The 27,353-nt window shown below is 49.0% G+C and overlaps 11 protein-coding genes across 11 annotated transcripts; 6 read left to right on the top strand and 5 right to left on the bottom strand.

Moving 5' to 3' along the window:
- Positions 1–344: 344 nt before the first annotated feature.
- Positions 345–1,174, top strand: DID2 (Vacuolar protein-sorting-associated protein 46; the record flags this gene model as incomplete). Its single annotated transcript, XM_032028655.1, has 4 exons — positions 345–395; positions 469–546; positions 613–828; positions 902–1,174. 4 exons carry the CDS (start codon positions 345–347, stop codon positions 1,172–1,174), a joined length of 618 nt encoding a protein of 205 aa, XP_031891324.1.
- A 274-nt stretch (positions 1,175–1,448) lies between these two features.
- On the bottom strand, positions 1,449–5,402 carry CGGC5_v011228 (putative ATP-dependent RNA helicase; the record flags this gene model as incomplete). Its single annotated transcript, XM_032028656.1, has 3 exons — positions 1,449–2,129; positions 2,197–5,149; positions 5,206–5,402. The coding sequence occupies 3 exons, from the start codon at positions 5,400–5,402 to the stop codon at positions 1,449–1,451; spliced, it is 3,831 nt and encodes a 1,276-aa protein (XP_031891326.1).
- A 904-nt stretch (positions 5,403–6,306) lies between these two features.
- Positions 6,307–7,559, bottom strand: CGGC5_v011227 (Pyruvate dehydrogenase E1 component subunit beta; the record flags this gene model as incomplete). The annotated part of the gene is made up of 2 exons (XM_032028657.1): positions 6,307–7,065; positions 7,185–7,559. The coding sequence occupies 2 exons, from the start codon at positions 7,557–7,559 to the stop codon at positions 6,307–6,309; spliced, it is 1,134 nt and encodes a 377-aa protein (XP_031891327.1).
- Positions 7,560–8,543: 984 nt separating this feature from the next.
- erg-4 (Sterol 24-C-methyltransferase erg-4) lies at positions 8,544–9,889 on the bottom strand (the record flags this gene model as incomplete). The annotated part of the gene is made up of 4 exons (XM_032028659.1): positions 8,544–9,119; positions 9,183–9,504; positions 9,577–9,611; positions 9,677–9,889. The coding sequence occupies 4 exons, from the start codon at positions 9,887–9,889 to the stop codon at positions 8,544–8,546; spliced, it is 1,146 nt and encodes a 381-aa protein (XP_031891580.1).
- Positions 9,890–13,685: 3,796 nt separating this feature from the next.
- Positions 13,686–14,020, top strand: CGGC5_v011225 (uncharacterized protein; the record flags this gene model as incomplete). Its single annotated transcript, XM_066152504.1, has 2 exons — positions 13,686–13,837; positions 13,915–14,020. 2 exons carry the CDS (start codon positions 13,686–13,688, stop codon positions 14,018–14,020), a joined length of 258 nt encoding a protein of 85 aa, XP_066008219.1.
- A 2,627-nt stretch (positions 14,021–16,647) lies between these two features.
- slt-11 (Pre-mRNA-splicing factor slt-11) lies at positions 16,648–17,783 on the top strand (the record flags this gene model as incomplete). The annotated part of the gene is made up of 2 exons (XM_032028660.2): positions 16,648–16,683; positions 16,743–17,783. 2 exons carry the CDS (start codon positions 16,648–16,650, stop codon positions 17,781–17,783), a joined length of 1,077 nt encoding a protein of 358 aa, XP_031891579.2.
- A 175-nt stretch (positions 17,784–17,958) lies between these two features.
- On the bottom strand, positions 17,959–18,404 carry CGGC5_v011223 (Mitochondrial zinc maintenance protein 1; the record flags this gene model as incomplete). The annotated part of the gene is made up of 3 exons (XM_032028661.1): positions 17,959–18,050; positions 18,117–18,293; positions 18,350–18,404. The coding sequence occupies 3 exons, from the start codon at positions 18,402–18,404 to the stop codon at positions 17,959–17,961; spliced, it is 324 nt and encodes a 107-aa protein (XP_031891578.1).
- Positions 18,405–18,823: 419 nt separating this feature from the next.
- zuo1 (Zuotin) lies at positions 18,824–20,228 on the top strand (the record flags this gene model as incomplete). The annotated part of the gene is made up of 2 exons (XM_032028662.1): positions 18,824–19,117; positions 19,188–20,228. 2 exons carry the CDS (start codon positions 18,824–18,826, stop codon positions 20,226–20,228), a joined length of 1,335 nt encoding a protein of 444 aa, XP_031891577.1.
- Positions 20,229–20,933: 705 nt separating this feature from the next.
- CGGC5_v011221 (uncharacterized protein) lies at positions 20,934–21,749 on the top strand (the record flags this gene model as incomplete). The annotated part of the gene is made up of 1 exon (XM_066152503.1): positions 20,934–21,749. The coding sequence occupies one exon, from the start codon at positions 20,934–20,936 to the stop codon at positions 21,747–21,749; it is 816 nt and encodes a 271-aa protein (XP_066008218.1).
- A 3,070-nt stretch (positions 21,750–24,819) lies between these two features.
- On the bottom strand, positions 24,820–25,920 carry CGGC5_v011220 (uncharacterized protein; the record flags this gene model as incomplete). The annotated part of the gene is made up of 2 exons (XM_032028666.1): positions 24,820–25,628; positions 25,707–25,920. The coding sequence occupies 2 exons, from the start codon at positions 25,918–25,920 to the stop codon at positions 24,820–24,822; spliced, it is 1,023 nt and encodes a 340-aa protein (XP_031891581.1).
- Positions 25,921–26,548: 628 nt separating this feature from the next.
- Positions 26,549–27,118, top strand: GPATCH8 (G patch domain-containing protein 8; the record flags this gene model as incomplete). The annotated part of the gene is made up of 2 exons (XM_032028667.1): positions 26,549–26,557; positions 26,624–27,118. The coding sequence occupies 2 exons, from the start codon at positions 26,549–26,551 to the stop codon at positions 27,116–27,118; spliced, it is 504 nt and encodes a 167-aa protein (XP_031891576.1).
- Positions 27,119–27,353: the final 235 nt, after the last annotated feature.

Below are 27,353 nucleotides of genomic sequence, written 5' to 3'. Positions count from 1 at the left end.
GTCATGCGCTATGGCTGGTCTGGGAGATGGCCCCGCCCGGCGCAGGTGTCAGGCTGCCAGCTTGTGAACCGATACCGCTCGCTATCTCGTGTCGGCTGCCGACAGTCATCTTCCAACACCTGACTGGCCGCCTGAATAAACGGCAAGACTTCCTGTGACACATATCCTCCACGTCCGAAGTTGACCATATTGTTCACAGCCTGTACTTTTCATATTTATTCCGTGACATCTGTCCTACCTGACTGCCATTAGGCAAACGATACTCTCAGAGCCGTAGCGTTGCGATAACCTCTCGTTAACCCCGCCACCACATACCCGATCCTGAACAGGCTCCAGACGACATCATGTCGAACCGTCAGCTGTCCCGAGACATGCAAGTAGAGTTCCAGGCGAGGGTACGTACGAGATACTGATTAGCCATCGTGCTGTGAGAAGTCAACTTTTCTATGATTACTGACAGGACTCTAGTTCCAAGCCAAGCAAGCCCGACGAGAAGCGCAGAAGGCCGCGAAGCAAGACCCAATCCTGAAGAAACAAATCCAAGATGTTGGTCATCGCCAGACAGCGCGTCGCAATGTTGCTTTGAACCACGGCTAATGTTCGATCGGATAGCTGCTGAAGAAGGGTGAAACAGCAAAGGCATATCAGAAGGCTAAAATGCTTCTTTCTAAGCAAGCTTTAGCTCAGCAGATGGATCAAATGGCGGATATGGCCGAGCTCTCCGCCGCCCAAATCCAGGCCAATAACTCAATGAATCGCATGACGCACATGATGGGACAGTCGTCTCGTACCATGTCCCTCGCACAGAAGAACATGAACCCCGAGAAGGTATGTCGAGTCGATGCAACAACCACCGTAGTGATACCGTCGGCCTCTACTTACAGGCCATTCTCTATTTCAGACCCTTGTTACATTGGAGCAGTTCAAACAGCAAAACGAAGAGTATGCCATGTCCAACGGCATTTATCAGGACGCCATTTCGCAATCTACCAGCGCCCAGGTATCCGAGGACGCGGTCCATGAGCTGCTAGGCAAGCTAGCTGATGATGCAGGCGTGCAGCTCAACGCTGAACTCAATAGCGCAACACCAGCCAAGGAGGAGCTTGTCGCTAGTGAGCCTACTGCGGAAGAGGAGGATGCCTTGCAACAAAGACTGCGGGCTTTGAGAGCATAGATTTGTATCGCACGCTGTCAAATTAAGCAGCCAAGGCTGGCATCACTCATTAAGGATTTCGGGACTTTTTTAATCAGGCGTTTTTGGGGAGTTGGCACTCGCGAGAAGAATACTGGAGGAATGAGCTCACGAACACAAAACGTCATGGGAAGGAGTCTTCTGTAGGAGGGCTCTGTGCCGCGGCAGCACGTTTGTGGTTTCAATCGAAACTCAGGCAAATCGTTGGCCAACGCGTATTATGATTAGACTTGAGGCATGTTGAACACTTTATTTTCTACATGTACAAACTGGCTACTGCTGTAATATCCCGCTTGATCATCTCCTGTGCAGTCTGCATCTTCTGATACAGTTCCGGATCGCCGATGATACGAGCAGCATTCTTCACCTCACGGCATGTCTCGTCAAGCCGCGTGATGGTTCGCACGATTGTGCCCTCAAGAACGTCTGTGAGGTCGGTGATGTTTTTGAAGCTCATGCCTCTAGCCCATTCATAGACCACCTCCATCAGACCGAATCTAGGACGAGATATGAAGTCATTGGAATCGTCCGCGGCTTGGATGACCTGGTACAGCGTTTGTACCTCGTTCACCTTCTCGCTGATAGCAATGATGGTGTCCTTGCCACGCTCAAGATTTCCGGTCAAATTTGGCTGTGAGTCAGTCTTCTCCTGAAACACAAAGGCAGAAAGCAAAGCTGCAATCTCAGCCGGCTCGTAGTCTGCGAGCACGTTGTCCAAAATCAGCTCCGTCAGGACGAGTTCATCGCCTGAATGGATTTCGCAAGCTACCTTGCCCTTGAGCTGAATCCTGGAACTCTCGTCGATGAATTGAAGTTGCTTCAACACCTGGATTCGTTGCTCATAGTCGGGAAGCAGCTGTAGATTCTGGTCCGACAGAGACTGGCGCAACTGAGAAATGTGCTCCTTGATGAGCCACTGATCATGGCACATCGCGAACTGTTTGTTCATATAGCGTTAGCAGTCGCTCGTCGTCAATATGTCTTTGTAAAAAGATGTCACTTACATGCTTCAAGAACTGTCCACAGTATAGTGATGGAGACGACGATGCAGTGAGCTCAGCATCCTTTCGTTTCTTCATCATCTCCTGAAATTGCAGGTTTTTGATCTTGGAAAGGTCCATTTCATCCCACAGGTCGTCCCATGATCGACAGATCGAATGGAGTCTGTCCTTTGCCTTGATGTACTTCTCGCCACTCTGAAAGATCTCTGGCACGATACCCTTCGTCACGTACCTGGTGAGGCACTCTACATCGCCCAGGGGCACATGCAAGGTCTTAATGCGAATGTGCTTCTTCGCCTGTGGGAGCGGCGTAAGATATTTGCGAAAGGCCGGAATGAAGGGTAGAAGGTCGGTCGAGTCCCGAGTTTCCCTCATGAGTCTGATCTCGCATACATGCAGAGTCGGACTGCCCTGTGGGCCCTTGTTTGTTGCCCCGTCCGACAACAGAATGCCCGGTGTACGGATGCCATCTTTATTGTACACCATCAGGCGCGACTGGCTGAACATCTTGCGGCCGATAGGGATGCCAAGGAGGAACTTATACATTTCCTCGGTCAGCACTTTGTAGTCTTGACAGGCTTGGTGACAGTCGTCAATTGATGCGTCACAGGTATTGCATGAGTCCCGCTTGATCTTGGCCAGATCGGCCTCCGAAACCTTGACGGCCTTCTCATGCTCCGGCAGCAGCTGTTGTGTGGCATGTTCTGAAAAGCTGCGCTTAATCATCTCTTCAATCTTGAGTGCCTCCACTCGCAACAAGTTGAGAATCATGTTGTAAGTGAGTCGAAATTGGGATCTTAGCTTCGATGGCTCTCCCAAGATCATCTTCTGGAGATCAACAACTGGGGGGGCCTCATCGCCACCTGGCGGAACGATGATAACTGAACCAACAGTGTCCAGGCCTCGGCGCCCTGCCCGACCAGCCATTTGCGTGTATTCACCGGGAAGTAGGTTTCGGAACGAATGACCATCGTGCTTCCGATAGCCTGAAAAGACGACAGTTCGAGTTGGCAAGTTAAGACCCATGGCAAATGTTTCCGTTGCAAATAGCACTTTAACGAGAGTTTGAGCGAAGAGAATCTCGACAATCTCTTTGACAATGGGTAGAAGGCCTCCATGGTGGACTGCAATACCCCTCGACAAGAGTTCCCTCAGTCTGATTATTTGAGGGAGGACTCGGTCTTCGGGCTTCAATCTGGCGATTGACTTCTCAATAGTCATATGAATCGCACTCTTCTCGGCGGCGGTGCAGAAGTCCTGGTTGCTAAGTGCATCGGCATTTTCCTCGCACCGTTTCTTCGAGAAGACGAAGATACAGCCAGGTAGCAAATTGGACTTCTTGAGGAATTGCACAAGATGAACCCAGAGATTCTTGTCCTGAGCAGCCGATGTGAAGCCGCCTTGACGACCAGTCCGTCCTAGGTGGCCTGGGGCATGGCTGGCACGTGGTGGTCCGCCACGCCCTCTTTGCTGGCCTCCACCACCCCGAGGTCCGCCGCGCTGCCCGCCGCGCTGTGCTCCACCTCTCTGGCCTCCTCTCTGGCCAGCAACACCGCCACCACGCGCCGAGTTGGTCGTTTCCGGGGCCTTCGGCTTGTCCTTGCCTTGAATGGCCTGGTTGGCTTCCTTCCACCCTTTTTCGACGAATTTCTTGTCGGAGTCCACAATCTTGTGTATGTTTTTGCCAGCCCAGAGGTAATGCTCAAGTGGAATAGGGCGCTTTGGGGTGGAGATGACGTAGATGTCTTTCTGCTTTGTCCTTCCAACCCAAGAAGCGAACTCGTAAGTATTGGGTACAGTAGCAGATAACAGGATCAGCGTGACGTGCTCTGGAAGCATAATAATGACCTCCTCCCAGACTACACCGCGTTCAAAATCATTGACGTAGTGCACCTCATCAAAGATAACGAACTCAACGTCCCGTATCAAATCTGCCCCTCTATAGAGCATACTGCGCAGAATCTCCGTAGTCATGATCAGACAGCTTGCCTCTGGGTTGATTTGGACGTCGCCGGTCAGGATTCCCACCTCATCGAATGTTTGGCGGAAGTCCCGGAACTTTTGGTTGCTCAAAGCCTTGATGGGTGAGGTATAGATGGCCTTCGTCATGTGCTTTGCAGCGAGGGCGATGGCATACTCAGCGACGACAGTCTTGCCCGCTGAAGTATGTGCAGCGACAAAGACAGAATCGCCGTTTTCGAGATGATAGATGGCTTCCTTTTGAAAAGTGTCGAGCTCGAAGGGCCAGTCTCTTGCCATGTCGGGCACCAGCTCCCTGAAATTTGGGATCTCTCTCTTAATGTCGACCATATGGGCCCACTCTCGTCCAGCCTTCCTAGCACTTGACGCTGTAAGGGTACCGTGTGGCTCCAAAGCCGGGAACTCAACAGGCAAGATAGCATCGATGTCCTCGCCGTCTTCCTCGTCGGACTCAGGATCCCTTTCGCCATTTGTTTGAGCTTCGCTTGCCGGCTCTTCGACTTCCGGCGCCTCCTCAGGCTCTTGGTCCAGCTCTTGCTCCACTGCCCTGGCCTCATCCTCGTTAGTCTTTTTCATGCTGACGTCAATACCGCGATTGAGGCCGGGAGCAACTTCGAGCAGCCCGCCCTCGCCAAGTTTGATTACTCTCTCGAGCCTGTTCGAGGGTGCTGCATCGTCACCCACGCCAGCTCGATGGACCTGGTCCTCGAGAGCGGCCGTGGCCTCGATGCCCTCCAAACCGCCGGGAGCAAAAGGGAAAAAGCCAGCGGCACCTCGTACGAAGTCAGCTCTGCTGGCTGGCTTGCGCAGGAATGAAGTAGAGTTCTTCGCCGTGGCACTGTTAGCAGGGACAGTCACATTTTTGTAGCCTGTCACTCTGCCCTCTAGACCATGCCTCTGAAATCGTGTGACGGTTCGGGTCTGAGGTTGACCAATCTTGAACAGCTCATTGTAGTCCACGGGGCAGTCCCAGCGTCTAGAGAGATCAAGTTAGCAACAAGAAAGAGACGATGACCAATGGTTAGACTTTACTGTTGGAGTCGGTTGAGCCAAATTGGTGAGAATTCTGTGGTAGGCGTAAGGAACTTGTCCTCAAGGTGTGACCTGAGTTCCAACACATTCTGTTTGACTCGTTTGCGTGGTCGCTGCTCAAACAGAATATCGTCGATGTTGAAGGCGTCGTCTTCAAGAGATAGACCCTGAGTGGCCTTAGCCAGATCAGAAGCCATCTTGAATGACGGTTCAACGCACAAACAAAATGTCTTTGCACTGGTGTGTGGGTGATATGAAGTTGTGGTGGTGATGCAATTGGGTAAAGTAGCTAGCCCAAGCTCCCTGGTAATGCAGACTGCCTTAGTACGCTTAGGGCAGGTGGGGTTGGTGACGGCGCGTGGGGCGGTCGCTAGGTGCTGCGCCCACGGCGAGGGCCGTCTTGAACCTCATCTCTTGATTACAGCAAAACAATCGCGAGATGGATTGGGTGCGCGCTTGCTGACATTTTGTCTTTTCGGGACATGTAGACGACAAGCAATGAGACTACAGGTACTGGACTCAAGTTATGCAGCACGTCGGGCAAGCCATGCCTTGATGAACCGAATAAGGTAGCCTGGCCGACGCGTGTGTTACCGAGCCCAATAACGGTGGCTAGCTTTGCGGACACTTTGGCTCCCGACATACACCTCACAAGAGCCTCCATCATTCCCGCTCACCATCATACATATGCGGCGCTGTTCTATCAGATCGCACAAAGCCTCGCCCATTTAGTGAGTTCCTGGAGGGACAAATCACCGTCGAGCGTCTAGCTTTTGCACTCACAACCCTAGAATCCAGAGCAGTCACTGACCGATCCCCGCCGGACACATGGCTGGGCCTTCCGTCAATGCGCCCACAATTCCTGCCCGCAAATGCATAGCCAGGCAGTCTGGCCAAGCCAATTGTCTACAGGTGATCCTTCACGACTAGTTGCGCTCTCAGGGTATGAGATGTATATATGACAACTGAGCAACATACAAGTACAAGCTTCCCCCGAGTCTATCAAGCTCAACATCCCATTATGAACTGCGTCCCATCTCGGGAAGCATCGCATCAAGTAGCACACCGGCACCCACGCCTTCATTCATTTCGTATGATTCCTCAGAGACGCAGCATCTTTGCGACGTAGTCCTCGATGATCTGCTCGGTAGGGAAGCTCATCTCCTCGAGACCCTGGGCGTAGGGCGTAGGAACATCGGCACCAGTAACTCTCTGAGCAGGGGCGTCGAGGTAGTCGAAGGCATATTCCATGGTCAGGGCCAGAATCTCGGAGCCAACACCAAAGGCGGGGAAGCCAGACTCCACCGAGAGAAGGCGATGAGTCTTCTTCACAGACTTTACGATAGATTCAACGTCCAAGGGCTTGATGGAGCGCAGGTTGATGACCTCGACCTCAACACCATACTTCTTCTTCAGGTTCTCGGCTGCAACCAACGTTTGGCCAACGCAGCGCGAAAGAGTGACAATGGTCAGGTCCTTGCCAGAACGCTCGACTTTGGCCTTGCCGAAGGGGAGAACAAAGTCGTCCTTCTGGGCAGCCTCTGACATGGGAAAGGTCTGGCCGTACATGAGCTCGTTCTCGAGGACGACCACAGGGTTGGGGTCGCGGATGGCGGCCTTCAAAAGACCCTTGGCGTCCTCGGCGCTCCACGGGGAAACAACCTTCAGGCCGGGGATGCTGCCGTACCACGCAGAGTAGTCCTGTGAGTGCTGAGCAGCGACACCGGCGGCAAAGCCGTTGGGCCCACGGAACGTGATGTTGCAGGGCTGAATACCACCCGACATGTAAAGGGTCTTGGCGGCAGAGTTGACAATCTGGTCGATGGCTTGCATAGCGAAGTTGAAGGTCATGAACTCGCACTGTTGGGAGGGAACACAAGTTAGAGATAAGAGTTCGGGTCTTGAAGGAGGCACTCTCGTCAAGGATGCAACAGCCAACCATCGACTCAATCAACAGGAAGAAGGAATTAACTACATACCACAGGGTGCAGTCCACTCAGAGCAGCGCCAACAGCGAGACCGCAGAAACCACTCTCAGTGATGGGCGTATCAATGACACGCTTATCTCCGAAACGATCCAAGAGACCCTTTGTAACCTTGTACGCGCCATTGTACTGAGCGACCTCCTCGCCAAGGACGAAGACCTTGTCGTTGGATTCGAGCTCCTCGGCGAGGGCCTCGTTCAGGGCCTCACGAACAGTGTAGTCCTTGGTTCCCTTGGCATCTGCATACGTCCTTGTCTGAACGGCGAAGGCCGCGGGTCGGCTGGCGAACTGGGAAATGGGAGAGGAGCGCAGAGCAGCAGCTCTGGACGAGGCCGCCAGGCGAGCCACGGGACGGAGAAATCGGGACATGGCGAATTGAGTTTTCGGCGTGCGGGTTGATTTGAGGCGCGGATGTCGCAAGTGGGAAAACGGTATTCCCAGATCAAAATTCCAGTTGCAATTTCAGAAAAGAGCAAGTAGGCGACAGTCAACGGCCGCAAGTACGGGAGTACTGATGGCCAACGACGAAGGTTGAAAGGTGGGCGTCGGAGGGAGAGGGATGGGAGTGTGACCGGAGCTGTCGAGGGATTTCGCAGCTTTTTTTTTTTTACTTAGCTCTATGGGCGTTGAGTCCGTTGAATTGCGGCGAGCTGCCAAACAACAGCGTTGGGGAGGCCCTGGACGTGGGGGCTATCCCGTATCTGGACTAGCGCTCTCCCTGCGCATTAGATAATCGGTCGCGCCTTTTTTGTCGGCCAATCAAGCATTTGGCTAGGGAGCCACCTATCCATTCTCTACACCACAAAGCAGGTCCGATTGAATCCCGACGAGCTCCAGTTTGAGCTCCAACAGTATTACGACCGCTGCCACCCGTTTCCATCCGAACTGCGAGTGAGATGGCGGGACACATTTAGAGCGGTGGTCTGCGCTGGGTCCACCTGTCGGACTTTGTTAGTCCCCATTGAGTTCTCATCGGACATAGCTTTCGAGTGTTTCAATGTGGCGGGTGGTGGCTAGTTAGGCACACAACGGATCGGTGCTGGCATTGTCATTGTCGAACGATTCCGATAATACCTCAACGTGACGAAGTCTTGCCCTAGAATCACGAGTGAGTCAAGATGAAATTTGCATCTTTCAAATTGCGTGTCGCACAACATCCTAGAGATCGGAGGCAGCACGACTGAGTGTAAGTGCTTCATATTATGAATGATTTCTCTTCGTAATTACAATTATGCTACGTGTGGTGATATAATGTACTCTCATACAATGAGTTGCAATGTCATGACCTCTGCTCTTCCCATTCATTTAATTCCTTCTTTCTTTTTGCGATAAGTATTCTATATCGCCAGCTCTTCAGTTGGCAGGCTTCTTGCCAACCATGAGATACATGGGGGTGAACAGGTGGTCCTTTCCACCTGCAACCAAGCAGTCAGCTGCCACCGCCAAACTGTTCGCCGTCTTCATGGTACCGGCAGGGGCAAGCTTGATAGCCTCCAAACCTCCAATGAGGTTGTGCATAATGGTTCGTCCCCACTTCGTCATCCGCACGATGGTGAAGATGTCAAAGACAGACTGGATGTATCGCACGTCACCAGACAGGGGCCAGTACCACGGCATGGGGTCGGGCCTGTCGGCAAGATCCTCGTGATGGAGCATCTCAAAGCCTGCGGCCTTCATGGCAGCCAGACCCTCCGAGACCTTGCACATGTTAGAAATACCATCGCCCTGCTCGATACCAAGTCGGATTTCGCGATGCTCCAGGTTATCATTGTCGTATTTGTCCGTCATCAACCACTCGTATACGCCAAAGACGCCGCCGGGCTTAAGAACGCGAAAGATTTCGCTGTAAATACCCTCCAGGCTAGGAGCGTGAACCGTGGCTTCGATAGCGTAGACGGCGTCGAACGAGTTGTCTGGGAAAGACATTTGCTGAGAGCGGACGGTTAGTTGATCCAGTTAATGAGGATTGGAAATAAGGGTAGTACGACTAACCATGAAGTCTCCCTTGACGAACTTCAGTTGGCTCGCCAGACCTTCCTTGGTGGCGTAGTGGGTTGCTCGGTCGATCTGGTAGTCGTTGTTGTTCAGACCGGTGACGTGGCAGCCGGTGAACTTGGCGATTTCGCGCGCAGGTCCACCAACACCACATCCAACATCAAGAACCTTCATGCCCTCCTTGATGCCGATCTGGTGGGCGAGGTAGTGCTCATGACGAGCAATCGCCTGGTAGAAGGGCTCGCCGTGAGAGAAGCGGCAAAAGTGGAAGGATTGGCCCCAACCATACTCATAGAGGTCGGTTGCAAGGTTGTAGTAGCTGAAAAATGGCGAGAGTTAGGCGGCTTCATGATTCGGAAGGCATGTAGGCATGTGAGCATCGTGAACGTACTGTCTGGTCAAAGTCGCGTACTCGGCTGTTCTAGACTAAAGGAGAGTAGCTGGTCAGTCTATGCTTAATCGCAACGTCCGGGCGTGGGAACTCGACATACGGCTCGCTCCTCAGCGGTCTCGTCCTTAGCGGCCTTGTTGTCCCAGTGCTTGAAATACTCGTCGACAGCAGCCTGCTTGGCATCGCGGCCCTTGCTGAACATGGCAGCAAGACCACCAGTCGCCTTTGCACTGTCACCGTGGAGGGCCTTGTTGAATTGAGCATCGCGAGCGTGATCCTCGCGCTCGAGGTTGTTGCTCGTTGAGGAAACCATGACGGATGTTGAGGTTTACGTAGGAGAAGCTAGATGCAATCAATAGACTGTGAAGCGACGAAATTCCGACACAGTTGAGAACTCAGTAGGAGGATGAAAGAGAGAGCAAGAGAGTGAGAGAGCCAGGATTCAGTAGTTTCGCATAAATGGGTGAGCGGGGGGTTTGGGCTTTTTCTCTCTCTTTTTTTTTTTTTCCCCCTTGTCGGCTGGAAAAGGAGAGCGGCGGGCGAGTCGAGGCTGGCATGGGAGATTGTTTCTCTCTGTTTTGGCCATGTAAATTTCACTTCCGCGCCCATGCCCACCAACACTGTGACCGCCTCGGTAGGTCAGGTAAGGTAAAGTGGTAAGGTACATGTGTACAGCAGCGAGATACGGCAAGTTGCAAGGTACATTGCCGGGGGGAGGGGGGGGTCCCACTTGACCGACTAGCAGCAGCATCCGGATGGCCCTCTAAACATTTAGTATAGATGCTCTCAATACCTCATTGCTAAGAAGAGAGTGCGTCTCCTGCCACTCAGGAGACTACTACTATTAGGTTACGTGAAAGTATAGGTGAGATGTTGATGCAAGGGTCCCCATCTAACAGACGCCTAACATCCAACCACGTACCACGGATTATTTGGTGCTGTCTAGACCAAGTTTCCCGGCAATTGACCAATAAACATTGAACATGAGTGTGTTTTGTACCTACCTTAGCAGTACTGCTTCACATTGGTTCAGCAGGCGATGGATTCACGGTGTGACGGGCAGTAAATGCATGCCGGCTCGGACAATAGAGCAGGGACCCGGGGTTGGCCTGTTCAAGCCGAATACGAACTCGAAGCCTCATATCACGACGGGGTGGCCATGCCGCCACGTCGCGCTGGCATGTGCCAGCCACTTCCTCCAACTTGTCCATGGCCTCCTCTCTACTTTTGGCCTGCCCGAAGTTTGATCTCGTTGTCCATGGGGTTCAGAATTATGCAGGCTCCCGAGCATGCAGAATGAGCCGCTAGGGTCAGTTAAAGCCGGCACGTTCAAGTGCTTGACGCGGCGCTTCCAAGCGGTAAACATAAGAGCATGCCATCCACCTTGTTTCGTCTTCGTTAGAACTGATATCGAAAGTCGCAAGTCTGAGGATGGGACCGGTCAATAAGCAGTGAAAAGCACATGATCTGAACGGTGCATCAAGTCGCAGGTTCGTCCACTTACCACGTACCTGACTTGCATGCTGTGCAGCAGTGCTGGGAATTGCAGCAATTGTCACATAAAGGGGGCAAAGACAATGCTAGGTCCCAGACCACCAGTGACAGACGCAACCGATGCAGAGACCGTCCCGACCTACAGCTCGGCGTATGTATTTCACGATCTAGGCGTTGAACAGCTTTTTCAGGGGCCCCGTTCGGCGGCGCACCCCCTCTATAGCGTATGAGGCGTATACCTCCAATAACTAGCAAAACCAGCGAAACGCTAACTTAAGCGGTTAAAATAGAGGCCTCTAATTAGCTTAAATTAGCTAGAGGATTAGCTAGGGTTTCACTAAGTTATTAAATCGTTTAAAAACTCCTTAGATTTAAATAATTTAAAGTTTAATAGCTAGTTCTTTAGATTTTAATTAAAAAGCTATTATATTATATAATCTCTAGTATCTATAAATAAATATAATATTTAAATTAATAACCTAGCTAACTTTAATACTTAATTCCTTATAGTTTAGCTACTTCTATTACTTCTTATACCTAACTAGCCTCTGCTTTATTAATAAAATAATTCAATACGCCTTTAAGTTTAAGGTTAATATTAATATTATATTTAAATAATATTAAATTATATATATCCTATATAGTATCTAACTATATAAATTCACCTTTAACCTATAAAATAAGCTTAATAAGTATAAGTAAGTATTATAATAAGCTTAATAGTATATTAATAGTTAGATTAATTACTTTAATATTATTAATATACTTAAAAATAGTAGTAGCCTTATTAGATTAATAATAATATTTAGTATTAGCTTTATATATATTATTATATTTAATAACTTTAAAACCTTCTTAAGTAGTTATAGCTTTATTAAAAGTAAGTAGTATAGTTAATAGTAGTATTAATAATACCTTAGTAGTTTTATTAGTAATCTTAAACTTAAAATAAGAGGTGTTATATTTAGAAGTTATATTACTAACCTTCTTAATAATATAAAAGTAACTTTTAGCTCTAACTTATAGAGGATTAAAGAGGAATAAGCTAATAATACTAACTAGAAGTTAAAATAGTCCTTAAATCTAAAACTAATAAAGTTAAATCTTTTTAAATAGTAGTAACTAATCTTACTACTTATAAAGCTAAAGAATATAATCATAAAATAAGCTATATATCTTATTAACTAAGTAAAACTTATAAGTATACTTTAGTATTTATATTAAGCTACTCTTATTTAGTTTTACTAGCTTAACTAGCTTATTAATAAAGTTATTAAGTACTTTATTATAGATATAATATTTAATTTTACTAAAGACTTTATTAAGCTAATTTAACGCCTTACTTTTATATATTTTAATATACTATATTAAGTTATTATTCTATTGATCCTAAAAAACTACTAATTTCTAAAAGATATTTTTAAAATTACTAGTATAATAGTAAACCTAACACTTAATAAAAGTATAAGAAGACTTAATAATCAATATTATAGTATAGCTAAAATAAGTAATCTAATTAGTTTTAAAAGCTACTAACTTCTTATACTAAAATATAATCTATATAGAGAAAATATAATTAACTATAAAGTTAGAGTAGCTAGTAGTCTTAAAAGTAGCTTTTTATTAGTTATATGAATCTTATATATTAATATAGAGGAGATTATTCTAATCTTTAAAAAACTAAATAAACTATAGATAGTAAGTAATGCTACTATTAGTATTCTTTATAATATAAGGGAAGTAATACTTAGTTTTAGTAAGAATATTTATATTAATATATTAGTAATAAAGAAAGTATAATATAGTATAAAAAGTAAAGCTAATATTAAAAGCTTTAATAGAGGTAAGTTTATAATTAGTATAAGTAACTTATAAGTACTTAATATTATAATTTTTAAGTAGTTTAATAAGAGTATTAATTGTTTACTTATAATTATATTCCTTCTTACTAAATAAGAAATAAAAAGTAACTTAAAAAGCTTACATATTACTATTAGTACTATATATATTAGAAAGTAGTATATTAAAGTAATTAGTATTATATATTAAATCTATTAATAAAATATTAAAGTAGTTTTTAAAATAAGTAACTACTATATACAGTATTATAAGAAGAGCTATAATATAATCCTTAGAATCTTACTTAAAGTAGTATTAATACTTCTCTAAGTTATCTAATTAATTAAATAGCTACTTAATTAATATATAGCTAATAAGCTCTTTACAGTAGTAGTAAAAGATATTAATAATATTATAATAGCTAATAATATTATATTAAATACTTTCATATATAAAGCTATAAAGAAGTAAATAAATTAAATACTATAGTTTTAAAAATATATAATATTTAATACTACTTTAGTAAAGAGGAGCTAATATATCTTATAATAGAAGTTAGTATGAAAAAATTTATAGTTATAGTAGTTATAATAGTTACTTAAGCTACTTTAATATATTAAGTATAACGTGGTTGATAAGCGAAGCGATCAGACAAGCGAAGCGATCACCCAACCGCAACCACAGCACATTTCTAACTCGTACACAACACCCACAGAATCAATTGAGTTCAAACTACTCAGAAACCTCTTCATTAGATGTTTCTTCAATAAACTGACATGTTCGCGCATTATGACCAGTGTTCCCACAGACACCACATCGCCGTTGACCTGTTTCCGTCCTCGGCCGACGGCCACTACTCCGGCGCGTTTCCTCCTCGATCTGAGCTGTCGCCTCTCTCTGCGACTGAAGGTCCTCAGCCTCAGCTACAGTAAGACTTCCTCCTTGTCTGAGACGTGTTTTCTTAGCCCTTCTGCGTCGGCTAAGTAGGTTATTCTCTTCCCGAAGGATCTGGACCTCAGACCTTAGTAAGGCAATCTGGTGCATAAATCCCCGCGCTCCCTTTGATAGATGCTCTACAGCTTCAATAATTGAAGTTGGGGAGCTATTCTGATGGCGAGAGATCCTCCTTTTGATGAGTTCAGACTGAGAAGACGCCTCAGTTGGGTTGTTTGGCGTCTGAGAAGTCCACGCGGGGGGGTGTTGTTGGAAGGGACCCTGGAGGCGTTGGAGTGTGTAACTTGATATCGAGCTTTGAAAGCACACTTTCGGCACTTAGAGGGACAAGCCCAGCCCCTCTGAAACCTCCCTGGATGTTTTTAACTGTGAGGGCTTGTGTAAATGCCTCGCGAAACGCAGGGAAGAAGTCTTCCTTTGTAATGTGCGTATTACCCCGGCGCATCTTATCCTCAATTTGTCGACCATAAGCCTTCTTTAGCGGCCCAAAACACCCAACATCTAAGGGCTGAAGCAGATGAGACGAATGGGCCGGCATACAGAGTGTGATGATGTTGTTTTCCTTGCAATATATCTCAAAGTCGGCGGCGTGGTGACTTTCATGCCCATCGACAATGAGGAGGCGATAACTACTACTTGCACGCGGTTTTGTATGCCGGTTAAAGTGCTGTAGCCAGTCTAGGCCTCTTTCGTTTGTTGTCCATCCGTTTTCAGACGTTGCGATGACCCAGTCGCGTGGGAGACTGGTTTCTGTATACCACGTGGAGAGGTGATATTGGCCTGCAACGATGATGTACGGCGGAACGCTGTAGCCTGACGAGTTGATGGCCTGAATGACTGTAACCCATTGACGGTCACCAGGCTGCATCATTTTCGTGTTTGAACGCCTTTCGGCACTCGTGACGACCATCCCGGATGCAATCTGGCCCATCATAAACCCAGTCTCATCGAAATTATAGATATCGGAGTCCACAATGCCGTATTTCGCGATTGTATTCGCCACAAGACGAAACCACGCGTTTATCGCGTCTGGATCTTCGCATTGGGCCCTCTTATAGTCGTACTTGCGAAAAAAGCGCGTCCGGAGCTGCGGTTGTCGCTTGATGAAGTTCGAAGCCCAGCGCTTCCCAACTGGGGGCGTGTCGCGGTCGGCAAGCAGTCGATTGGCCATATCTTCCACACCACTGATGCGAGGAGGAAACGATCGGGGATCCAGGTCGAGGATATACTCAACTAGCTTCTCCTCTTCAAGCTCCGTTAATTTGCGTGAGTTAGGTATAGTATCACGTCGTGATAGCTTTCCCTTCATTCGGTCGCGTAGCGTTGAGTAAGGCACTGAGTAGATCTGGGATGCAGCTCTTAAGCTAAGATTATTGCTTCGTTTGATTGCTTGGGTAGCTAAGTTCAATTGAGCTTCTTTATTTGCTGATGACATGGTTGTGTGTAGCGTAATGTAAATGTAAAGGTAGGAGATAGGTATGTTGCGGTCGGGTGATCGCTTCGCTTGTCTGATCGCTTCGCTTATCAACCACGTTACTATATATAAAGTAATTACTATAGATAGGGGTAAGTTAAATAACAACTTATTATAAATAAGAAGTTATATAAGAGGAACCTTTATAACACTTTAATATATAAACTTAAGTTTTATATTACTTTATTGAAGTATTATTATAGTATAATAAGTAAATATATTAATAAAAGGTTTTCTCTTAAAAACTATATGCTATTTATATAATATATACTTAAAAGCTATTAATAAAGTAAGTAGTAAGTAAAGCTTTATAAATAGCTTTTTTTAAGAGAAATCTCTTACTTAAAGTAAAGTAAGTATACTTAATAAAGCTATAGTTATTATACTTAATAGTATAAATATAAATAAAGCTAAAGTTAATAGTAATCATATTATTACTTTTATTAGTAGTAGAGAAGTTATTAAGAAAAATAAAGTTAGTAGTAATAGAGCTAGTAGAGACTACTAATATAATACTAAGTATAATAATAGCCTCCTCTTTATTAAATTTAATCTCTTCTTATAATAATATCATAATAGTTTTAAAAAATAGTTCGTAGGAGTAGTATTAATAAGCTATAAATAAAAACACTAGAAATTTAGTAGTAGGTAGGGCGGAGGGCTAGTATTAGAGTCTAGGCAAAATTAGCTATAGAGGGGGTGCGCCGGCTAACTAAAGGGGTGCGCCGCCGAACGGGGCCCTTTTTCAGCGAAGGTCGCAGCAGAAAGCCACAGCGCCTTTTCAGAATGTGCTAAAGATAATTACAAGCATGCTCACAGCAACGACATGGTAGGCGCTTCTTTTGCGACCCGAAATTGTGGTTCTATTTCTTCAGGCAAAAAATAGACTAGATCTGAAAAGCTAAGGCGTAAACGTGTTCCACGATAATGTTTAAACCGTCGCTACAGAGTCACTAGATATTTGGCAGGTCACGTGCTTTTGGTTGATAAGATATCAGAGTGAGCGTCACTGGGGTATCCTTGCCTCAGGTACCTCCCGAGTTCCGTTCCCCTGCCGCATAACAACTTCTGCCGCCTCGCTCGCCGCCACAATCAGGATTCCTACGACATCCCCCCATCGGCAACAAAAACGGCAACAAAAGCCAAACGCTGGCCCGTACCCGAATCGTCCTCGATCGACCGCGCGAAGGTCGCGCTTCTAAGGTGCCATGCCACCTCAAATCAAGCAGGACCTAAATCGATCCGGTTGGGAGTCAACAGATTTCCCCTCCGTATGCGAGAACTGCCTGCCAGAGAACCCTTACGTCAAAATGCTCAAGGAGGATTATGGTGCGGAATGCAAATTGGTAAGATACTTTTCACACCCATTTTCGACATGATTTGCTAAATTTATTTCGTGTCACAGTGCACAAGACCATTCACGGTGTTTAGCTGGAGCGCCGATCGAGCCCACGGCCGGAAGAAACGAACGAATATCTGCCTTACATGCGCACGCTTGAAGAATTGCTGCCAAGCATGTATGCTCGACCTGTCTTTCGGCCTCCCCATCGTCGTTCGCGATGCTGCTCTGAAAATGGTAGCCCCAGGCCCATCCTCCGATATCAACCGCGAATACTTCGCGCAAAACAACGAGCGTGCCATTGAGGAAGGCCGCGCCGGGGTGGAGGAGTATGAGAAGACCGACGACAAGGCCCGAGAGCTTTTAAGGAGGTTAGCTGCCAGCAAGCCTTATTTTCGAAAGGGCCGACCGGTGGATGGCTTGGACGGCGAACCGCAGTTGAGTTCGGCTTCTGCGTCCGGCTCGGGTCCCGGTCCAAGAGAAGGGTTTGGAGGCAACCCCGCCGTGGGCGCTGGAGTTGGTGGCCCTGGACCGATTCGAACTAGAGACTCCAGAGCCGCCGCGGCCACGGGCGCCCGTCCCGTCAGAGCCAAGCAGACCTTCCCTAGTGCAGCGCAGCTGCCGCCGGGACCCCAAGACTACATGCCGCCGGCTGATCAGAACATCATGTCTCTTTTCGTGACCGGAGTGGAAGATGACCTGCCTGAGCACAAGATTCGCGATTTCTTCAAAGTCCATGGCAAAATCAAGAGTCTGGTCTGTTCACACATGTCACACTGCGCATTCGTCAACTACGAGACAAGAGAGGCTGCAGAAAAGGCAGCGGCGACGTGCCAGGGTCGGGCTGTCATCGCTGGCTGCCCTCTGCGCGTTCGATGGGGTGTTCCCAAGGCTCTTGGCACGATGGACAAGGAGCAGCGAACCCAGATGCTCATGGATGCTCGCCTGCGACAAGGTCGTTCGCGCGGGGGCGGCCAGCCCGGGCGGAAACAAATCACAGATAGGTCTGGTGCTGGAGACACTGCCCAGCTAGCAGCTTCAGCTGTCGTTGCGCCGCCGCCGGGTGCAGACGATGGCCCTCGATATGCAAGTCTTCAGGGCGATTAGAAAGGGATCATTTTGGTAATGAAGAATTCTATCGGAGTCTGGGAGTCTGCGTTCGGGAACACTCTTGCGGCGGCCTTGGGGATTCAATCGAGGCGGATTTACACCATTAACCAGGGTATCATTGTCTACTTTACAAAATTACATGCACCCCTCAATACACGTGAATCGTTGTCTCTTAGTTGCAGCCACATCTGCCCGCCTGACTGCCACCGGCCGTCTTAACGGAATCGTTGTCACCACGTTCAGTGTCTTCGTGAATCCGCAGCTCTGAGAGAATGAGAAAGTCAATAATGCGCTGGGAACAGAAAATGGCTTGAGACTCGCATCACGTACTGTATACACGGGCTTCGTCTTGCTTCCCCTGGACGATATTTTGTCTAAGGATCTTCGCGATATCCTCGGCTTTCTCAATAGCCTGTCTTAGGGAAGGATCTGAAGGCGCCAGGGAGGCTTGGTCGCGGAAACCCTGGCGGATTTGTTGTCTTGCGGCGGTGAGAACGCGGTCGTCCCCTGTAGTTTCAAACATCAGTGGGTTTCTGTATCTAGCGGGAAGACCGTTTCCGTACCCTTGAAGGCGATTCTCGCAGCGCGCCAGAGATGTCGATATGCGGGAACGGACATGATGGTTTCCACGTCAACGGGAACGAGTGATCGGCCCGCTTCGGTCAGAAAGTTGTGATTGCAATAGTTATTCTGGCTCTTTCGGTGTCAAGGATATCAAGTCTGACTTTCTCCAATTACAAAGGAGACCGCAGGCGAAAGGCACAGATTCTTGATTGTGATACCACAACAACCTCCGTCATCAGTAAGCGTATGAGAAGAAATTAAAGGTTGCTGCTGGAGGCGCTAGGTCCACGCCCGTCCCGTCGGTGTACTGACACCTCACCCCTCCACGTTATTTTTTATTTTTATTTTTTTTGGAGAGGGGGAAAAAAAAAAGCCCCACGCTACTGAATTTTCCCTCCAAGCGACGACATCCCATCAACTTCTCCTTCCACGACACCTACGGTTGAGCCTCTCGAGTCTCAAAAATCGACGGAATGGCTTCCGCTTCCATTGTCGCGCATTCTCTTCCGGTCCTCCCCGAGGGCTGGTCGGCTGAGAAGGACTTCAAGGCCGTTGGTTCAGTCTCCGCTGCCACTCAGCGCAGCCTTGAGCCTGTCGGCCCTCACTTCCTGGCTCATGCCCGCCGCGCCCGCCACAAGCGCACTTTCTCCGAGGACGACCGTATCCAGGCTCAAGAGGCCGCTAAAAAGGTCGAGAACGATGACGACAGCGACATTAGCGAGCCGGAGGACCCCATGCTCCTCCAACGCGATGCCAAGGACTGGAAGGTGGGTGGCTTGGCCTACTCGTGGACTCATGCATGTACGGAATGATCGCTGACATGGTTTGCCTCTACAGAATCAAGATCACTACGAAGTTCTCGGCATTACCAAGTACCGCTGGAAGGCTACGGAGGATCAGATCAAGCGCGCCCATCGCAAGAAGGTCCTCAAGCACCACCCTGATAAGAAGGCTGCTGCCGGTGTCGTCGACGATGACAACTTCTTCAAGTGCATTCAGAAGGCCACCGAAGTACTTCTTGACCCTGTCAAGCGTCGCCAGTTCGACTCGGTTGACGAGAAGGCCGATGTCGACCCTCCCACCAAGAAGCAGCTTGCCAAGGGCAACTTCTACAAGCTTTGGGGCAATGTCTTCAAGTCCGAGTCACGTTTCTCTACAATCCAACCTGTTCCCACATTCGGCGATGACAAGTCTACCAAGGACGAAGTCGAGGAGTTTTACAACTTCTGGTACAATTTCGAGAGCTGGAGGACGTTTGAGTACTTGGATGAGGATGTCCCCGATGACAACGAAAACAGAGATCAGAAACGTCACACTGAGCGCAAGAATGCCAACGCCCGCAAGAAGAAGAAGGCTGAGGACAATGCTCGTCTCCGCAAGCTGCTTGACGACTGTTCTGCCGGCGACGAGCGAATTAAGCGTTTCAGACAGGAAGCCAACGCTGCGAAAAACAAGAAGAGACTTGACAAGGAGGCGGCCGAGAAAAAGGCTGTGGAAGATGCGCGCCTGAAGAAGGAGGCTGAAGAGAAGGCGGCCAAGGAGGCCGAGGAGAAGGCCAAGCAGGACCGCGAAGCGTCCAAGAAAGCCAAGGAGGCTGCCAAGAGCGCTCTCAAGAAGAACAAGCGTGCTCTCAAGGGTTCCGTCAAGGAGGCGAACTACTTCGTGCCGGGCGAGGCCTCGCCTGCGACGATCGATAACGTCTTGGGTGACGTTGAACTTGTCCAGGGCAAAATTGATACCGATGAGATTGCAGCCCTGGCCAACAAGCTCAACGGCCTCAAGGTTGCCGATGAGATCAAGAGCGTTTGGAGCGAGGAGGTCAAGAGACTTGTTAGTGCTGGAAAGCTTAAGGATGGTGATGCCAAGACCCTGGCCTAGTAGAATGGCGGGCTGAGGAAGTCATAGAAGAAGATGATGTGACGGGGTATGACCAGTATTAAAACATCTTATGATGGGAGACCGGCGGCGAAAAACCCAGTTAGACGAAATAGGGTCGACGAATGATAAGCATCTTTCAACACACTTGGCCTTGAATGTGGAGCTTTGTTACCGGTGTGTGGAAAGTCAGCGTGGTACATACAGGCTCGTTGTGCTGCGAACCAAGAGCTACAATGGCATCGTTCCTTCCTGTTGGCCTTGAGCTGTAACAAGGGGGGGATTATCCTGGCTGGACTTTCAAATAAAGGGAAAGCAACATTCGGGCTAGGCAGATGGAAGCATAGGAGACTCACACAGCCAGGCATTGTTTTCTTCCTTTTGTTTCCTCAACTGCTTCCTTGATTGTCTCCGTTCTCTTTTTTGCCCTTGGCCTTCGTGGTTCCCTTTTGCCTTCCGTCTCATCATCACTCTCACTTGCAATGTTCGCACCTCCCTCGAGAAGTTATGACATATAACGAGGAAGAGAGCTACTGGCGCCTTCCGCAACCTTCAGCTCAGGCCTTCTTCACTTTTCTGCTTCCTAACCTCTCCCACCTTCACCCTTCCCACTGCTTTCACCATTGACAGCTTCCATATTTTTCTCCTATCCAGGTCGACACAACAACAAAACTAACAACAGCACCCCACGATAAAAAGACCCCCACCATGGCTCAAAATCAATATGCGGAATTCGACCCCAACTCAGCGCCTCAAGTCGTGGTACACGATGCTCCCGAGGTCATGCAGATGGGCAACCTCGGAACTGGCAACGACGGCGTCGTTGAACCGGCCTGGGACAATTCAGTAGCCCAACCGCCCCAGGACAATCCAGGAGCCCTAAAGGCCTTCTGCCAAAGCCTAGCCCGTCACAAGAAGATCCTAATCTCCATCATCGCCTTGCTACTGTTGGCCACTGTCCTTCCTGTCGTCATTATGAAGGCCATTCTGAGGGCACAATGGCCTCCGCCGAATTCTCCGGGCAGCGGAAGCACGCCGACGACTTTCACATCCGAAATTTCGTCCTCCACCCCCCTCCCAACACCCTCCTCTACTCTCGTCCCAGTAAGTCAGCCACCTCCCCTTTGCGGGCCCGCCTATGTTGGCTCCGTGCTCATGCCATCATCATTCAGTTGCTTATCAGTACGGCAGGCCCCTGAATGCAACTCATCCAAGTTCCTTCGCGACGTTAATTGGATAGGCATCGACAACGGCGTCGGTTGGAACTTTACGTTGACCTCAGCCCAGAGCCCCCAGGACTGTTGCGCCGTTTGTCACCAGAGTGTTCCAGAGGGATGCAACGGCTGGCTCTACGTCAAAACGAACACGAATACCCCAGCATGCAACATCATACCCGGCTTTTCTGGTCCAAACAAAACCAAGTCTTGTCCTTCAGGACGTCCAAGTCTCGTCTTCAGCAACAACGGAGATTTGCCTCCAGGCCAAGGAGGACTAGGACCCTGTGCCGACGAGGTCCGTAACTGACTGACAGACATGTTGGAGACGAGGCTTACAATAAGAATGATGGGGAAAGAGGGCCAACGATATCATTCAGCTTCATCTTCTAGATAGCTGCCCATTTACGAAAAGGTTTTGGGTCTTCGGTGTGAGACAGGGTTTATAGAACACGGATGCTAGGAATAGCCTTTCGAGTAAGCAGTAATGAGAACCATTCCAACTGATCCAAGACGGTGGTGTGACGACAGCTATTCGCATCCGGACCACACAGCACCTCCGGGCGGGTCTTCAGACGGGTGTCCTCCTTGGTATATGCCGATCTGGAAATACACGAAGGTTGCATTAGCCGTGCCGGATCCCTCCATCACAACCTGCGCACAGTCGAAGTAGAATTGAGGGGTATTGGCTTGGCAGAGGGCGAGCAGTTCGTATAGAGGGATGTATTTTCTAGGCTTGAGGTTACTGGGTATCTTGTTCGACCACTTGAGCTGCTTGAGCACGATGGCTGTCCCCCAATTTTCGCTGTTGAGATTACTGTCCCAGAGACCCATTTGATCGATCTTGAACCAAGTCTGCTTGTCACCTCTGCAACTCTTGAAATTGCTACCTCAATCACACAACCAGACCATCACAAGACCCTGAGCATGAGTCCACTGCTTCCAATTAGCTGTAATGTTGGTGCCTGGTTTCAAGGTTCCCGTCGGGTCTGCTGAGTTGCCGCCGTTGCAGCGCTTTGTATATCATTGACGTTCATCGTGGGGTTATAATCGGGCTGTGGTCGTAAAATTAGCCAGTAACACCACCGGTCTTTCTATGGGGGACATAGGTTTTAAATGCCCATTGCCATTAGATCTTCGGCAGAGATGTCGCTGGAGAAAAGCCCTCTACCCTGCCCGGGTAAACCTTTCCATCAATGGTGTAGTTCGTGACTGCACCATGGCATGAGACAGTGGGTGTCAGCCACAGCAAAGGAACCACGATTCCGACGCGCATGATGCAAGCTATGGTTATACGCGACTTGAAGTCACGAGGATAACGATGGTAAGGTTTTCTGCGTTCGAGTGCAAGAACCACGGACTTTTTTAATAGACAAGATGCCATTGCTGAGCGACATCACGAGCGACATTTCCCCCTCATCTTTCATAATGTTTCTGGTGCTTTTTACCGGCTCTTTTATACAATGACCCTTTTACTTGGAAAACTGTTCCGCTGATATATGAAGTTGATATCGAACCAGCCAGTGACCGGCACCGGCAGAAGAGGAGGAGTTATGTCGTCCAGACAGAGTATTAATCCATCCTGATCAGCACTCGTGACCTACCTACCCTTGCCATTGTTCTCAATTGTTGTTATTTGTATTCGACCGCATCACAAAGCTCTAACACATATTGCGGCCCAGATGATCTAACAATGGCAGACCGGTGAGTCGCTGCTAGGAGAAGATATTGAAGGAACGTAGCATTGCCAGCAGGTATCAATCTACTTCAAACCGGGAAGTCTTCGTTACTCGATGCTTGAGCCGCCGCATGATGATAGAACCATTGAGGCTTGCCTTGAAAAGTGAAGTAAAAGAAAGTACGTGTGCCCTTCAACATGGCTGAACCCAGGCTAAGTCGGGGACGAATCACACCTTGTGATACACGGCCGACTCCCTCATATTAGGCTGAAAGGGTCCTGAGGCGGGGAGAAGCCCACTCAATAACATCTTCGTTCGTAAAACATGCTGCGGGGATGGAAGCCCCTTTCCCACCTCGCGATTAGGTTCGACGCCCAAAATAATAATGGCTACGATAGTACACATCGCTCACACTGCCGTTAGGTTTTGCCAGAAGCCCAATGAACTGACCTAAAAACGGTGGTACCTTTATGGCCGCAACCCACCTCCTCGACTGTGTACGGGCCAGTCTTTTACTTGTTCTCGGCCACGAACACGGGTGGTTGGAGCATCGCCATGATTGACTTACACACTTAGAAGCCATCTCCAGCCATATTTGCTTGTCGTCACAGGGTTTAGCGCCACCCCGAGATATAATTTCACCCGGAATGACTTCGATATATTGTCGATGAGGAAGTCAAAGTTTCGCTCGCTGTTGAACTTTCAACGCCAGCCCCGAGGCCACAAGGTGTTCCGCAAGAAGCTCAGATGCCCGCTCATCGACTATAAAGACTGTTCACGATTCCAGGTATCTTGCCTCGATTCTTTCACTCAGCAGGATTGTCTCATCCCAAGAAAACAATCATCTGATCACCGTCTATCCTCACAGAAATATTTGACCTTTCAACCAAACCCCGGTAACCTAATCAACATGAAGTTCTCCATCGTCGCCTTTATTGCCGTTGCCGCCGGCATCGCCACGGCTCAATCATTGGACGATGCCCCTGCTTGCGCGAGGCCTTGCGTTCAAAACGAGTCCAAAATCAGCAAATGTCCCGTCCACCCCCCTAAGTGTCTCTGCGCGAAGGCGGATAAGGAACGTCTTGTGAAGTGCATTAGACAGAATTGCAGCAAGGAAGAGGTGAAGAAGTGCCTTGGACTCGCCGTGCAGGCCTGTCACGAGTAGAGGAACCGGTGTCATTGCTTTGGGGGGGCATCTGAAATCTCGTCATCAGACTGACTGCCTCGCCTTGAAGCCGAGGATGCTGCGACGTCTTGTCTTCCTTAGTCGCACGTTCTCCATGGTACGTATACAATGACTTGAAATAGATGAGAAGCTCATTGAGTTAATTACAGACGGAGCTGCGGGATATTTGCAGCGCTCTGGGGGCTGATCCTAGGGTTATTGATTGAAGACAAATGGACCGAGGGATCCAAGAGGCAGGCTGAGGGCCGTGGAGGCTGCAGTGGTAAATGCAGACTTCGTCTTGTTGTATTCTTTCCAAAACCAATCGAAGCTCTTGCCCCAAGTCCTTATTTCGGGCCCATTCAGTGCCGTGATTCTATTGAAACTTAAATCCAAATACCACAAAGTACTCTCTGCAGAGTTATCGAACCAGCATATGAGGCCGCTTCATAGCCTTAGTGTTCACCTCACGTGTTTATTTACACCACGGGGACAGGGCAATGCATCCGTTGGTGCTTCCTTTCAGTGTTCACCCATCAGCAAAGGGGGATTTTGTCCAATAGGTCGTCATAGAGTTTTCCGACCCAGCCTGTTGTAAGTCCTCCCCTAGCAACGATTCCCAAACCGCCAGCGGCCCAGACAACAAAAGCGCCAAAAGTAGCACCGTGAAGGCCCCACCATACCATCCTCCTTCGTTGTCTTGTCTTTTTATCAATCGCTTTTGAGCCGCTGCCGCTCCAGCCCATGGCTGTCGGTGCATACCCCAGCCACTTTGCTGCCCCCCAGACCATGTGACCACACCCTACAAGCAGAAGCCCTGCGTAAGCTAGCCATGACAATGTCGGATGGCGGGCAAAGCCATGTGCGACAAATGCCAGACCAATGTTTGAGCTGTCGCCCTCGACCTGGAGGGGCAGTACACGATTTACGCCAACGTGAGCGGCCAGAAATACCGCGAATGCATAGCCTGACGCCGAAATGTAGCTCAAAGGAGGCCATATGCGCGCCGCCGAGCCCGAGCTGTTGTAAGCTGTCGTCCGAGACGTCTTGCCAGTTTGGGCCCGATACAATGCATACATGCCAGGAGTGTTTCCTCCATAGCGGTGTAAGTTCTGGGAACGCCGGGCGAAACGGAGAGCGATGCCAGACGCAACGTGGGCGACAATTGGTAAGGCGACGAGCAGGGGCTCTGTTAGAGAAGTCTGATAAATCTCCCGGGATTGCAGCAGATAAGTCTCAGAAGCAACAACGGAGCGCGCAACCAGGGGAATGATGGAAGTGTTGGCAAGATGTATGGAGGTGAAGATTGGCACCAAGTAAGAGGAAAACTTTTGAATGCGTGTAACTGGACAGAAAAGCGGTTAGCATTCGCGAGATAGCACATGACAACAGGCAGTAAGTTTCGTCAGAAGCAAGGACATACGGTAAAAAATGGTTCCATGTCCACTGCCACTCAAACCTGGGGCAGACGAAGTGGATTTTAACGAGGAAACGCTGTTCTCAAGAGCATCTTCAGGAAGAGGAGGCAAGTCCTTGTCGGTATCCGCCGGTGGTGTTTCTATGGGGGAGGGATCTAAATGAAGAAGCGATATCAGGGTCTCTTCGGACGCCTTAGACCGAAGCGACCTTGAATCCATGGCGGCGATGGTAGGGATGCCGCCCGCCAATTGCCACAGCAAGGCGCAGGCAACGAGGTGCTGGAAGCCAAGAGACGTGGTCGTGGCAGATGCACCGAATGGCGGGCTGCTAGAGGGGACGAGACGAGTCAACTACGAGGTTGTGCAGTGGCCAAGATGTGTAACAGGTGCCGTGCTGCCCAATTTCGGAACCTCGCCTCCAAGTCACCTTACCCAGACAGTATCGGACCAAAGAAGCTGGAGAGAAAAGAGTAGAAGCGTCCCGTCCTGCCTGGCTGACTATTTCTCGGCGCGTCATAGGTTGCAGGGATCCAGGCTGGTGGGGTTGCATGGCTCCATCCGGGGACACTGGAGCCGCACTGCATTTCCACGTCCGGTGCACGGGCAACTTGCTCAGTTGAGTTAGGTAGGTACGTATTTCGTACGGATACCTTAGGTGGTAAAGTCACCTACCTTACCTTACCTACCTTACCTTATTAAACGGCCCCCTTCGCACAGCGCTTGGCTCGATGCACTTTGGTCGTCACTTACCTTACCAGCAAACAGCTCCTCAACACATACACCACACGTATTTCAGCCATCGTCTGATCGCACGCAAACAAAATTTTGCAACGGACTCGCTGCCGCCATGCCTCCTGTCAGTGAACTGCGCGAAGTTCCGAAAATATCGATATAGTCGTGACTAACCCACACCTTCCTGCAGCGACATCAAACATTGCCTCCGGCCCAGACATCTTCTGCGCGCGAAGCTCTTCAATCTTTCTACTGCAGCCTCTGTTCCAAAGGCTACTCCCGCATGAACGATTATGAGGCGCACCTTAGCAGCTATGATCACAGCCACAAACAGCGGCTCAAAGACATGAAAGCCATGGTGCGCGACCCGACTGCCGGAGCCAGAGCTCGCAAGGCCGAGGCCAAGGCTGATGGGCTTGTCAGCATCAAGCTGGCATCGGCCGAGCAACCAACACCAGCAACCACAACGGGGGGTTTCAAAAAAGGGGGGTTCAAGAAGTCAGGCTTTAAGTCGGCTTTCACACCCATCGATACGTCCGCCGTGGCGGCGCAGGACTCTCCGAAGTCAAAATTGGACCAACCTGTTCAGGCAGGCAGGCTTTGCCGGGAACAAGACTTTGAGTATGAGAGCCAAACAGATGAAGAAGGCTACCAGCCATACGACCCAAGGCACCCGACGGACTGAACTCTGAGGTGCGCACCACACAAGACTGGCTCCGTACCGAGCCGGCTCTCGTCAACGACCTGTTCCGCATGTGCTGCAAGACCACGCCACGAGACCGGCAACGGGCTTGATTCGTCATCGTCACACGATTTGCCAAAGGTTACCAAGTCTCGAGACATTACCGATAGAGACTCAGAGGGAAAATCTTCGCGCGAAGCGCCATTCTTCTCAGGCCCCGAAAAATTGCACTCAGACA

Source organism: Colletotrichum fructicola (assembly GCF_000319635.2).
Source record: "Colletotrichum fructicola Nara gc5 chromosome Unknown KSG_Nara_v1_contig06, whole genome shotgun sequence".
NCBI lineage: Eukaryota > Fungi > Ascomycota > Sordariomycetes > Glomerellales > Glomerellaceae > Colletotrichum > Colletotrichum fructicola.
The sequence above is the reverse complement of the archived record's forward strand: the minus strand, read 5'-3'. Positions and strand labels throughout refer to the sequence as shown.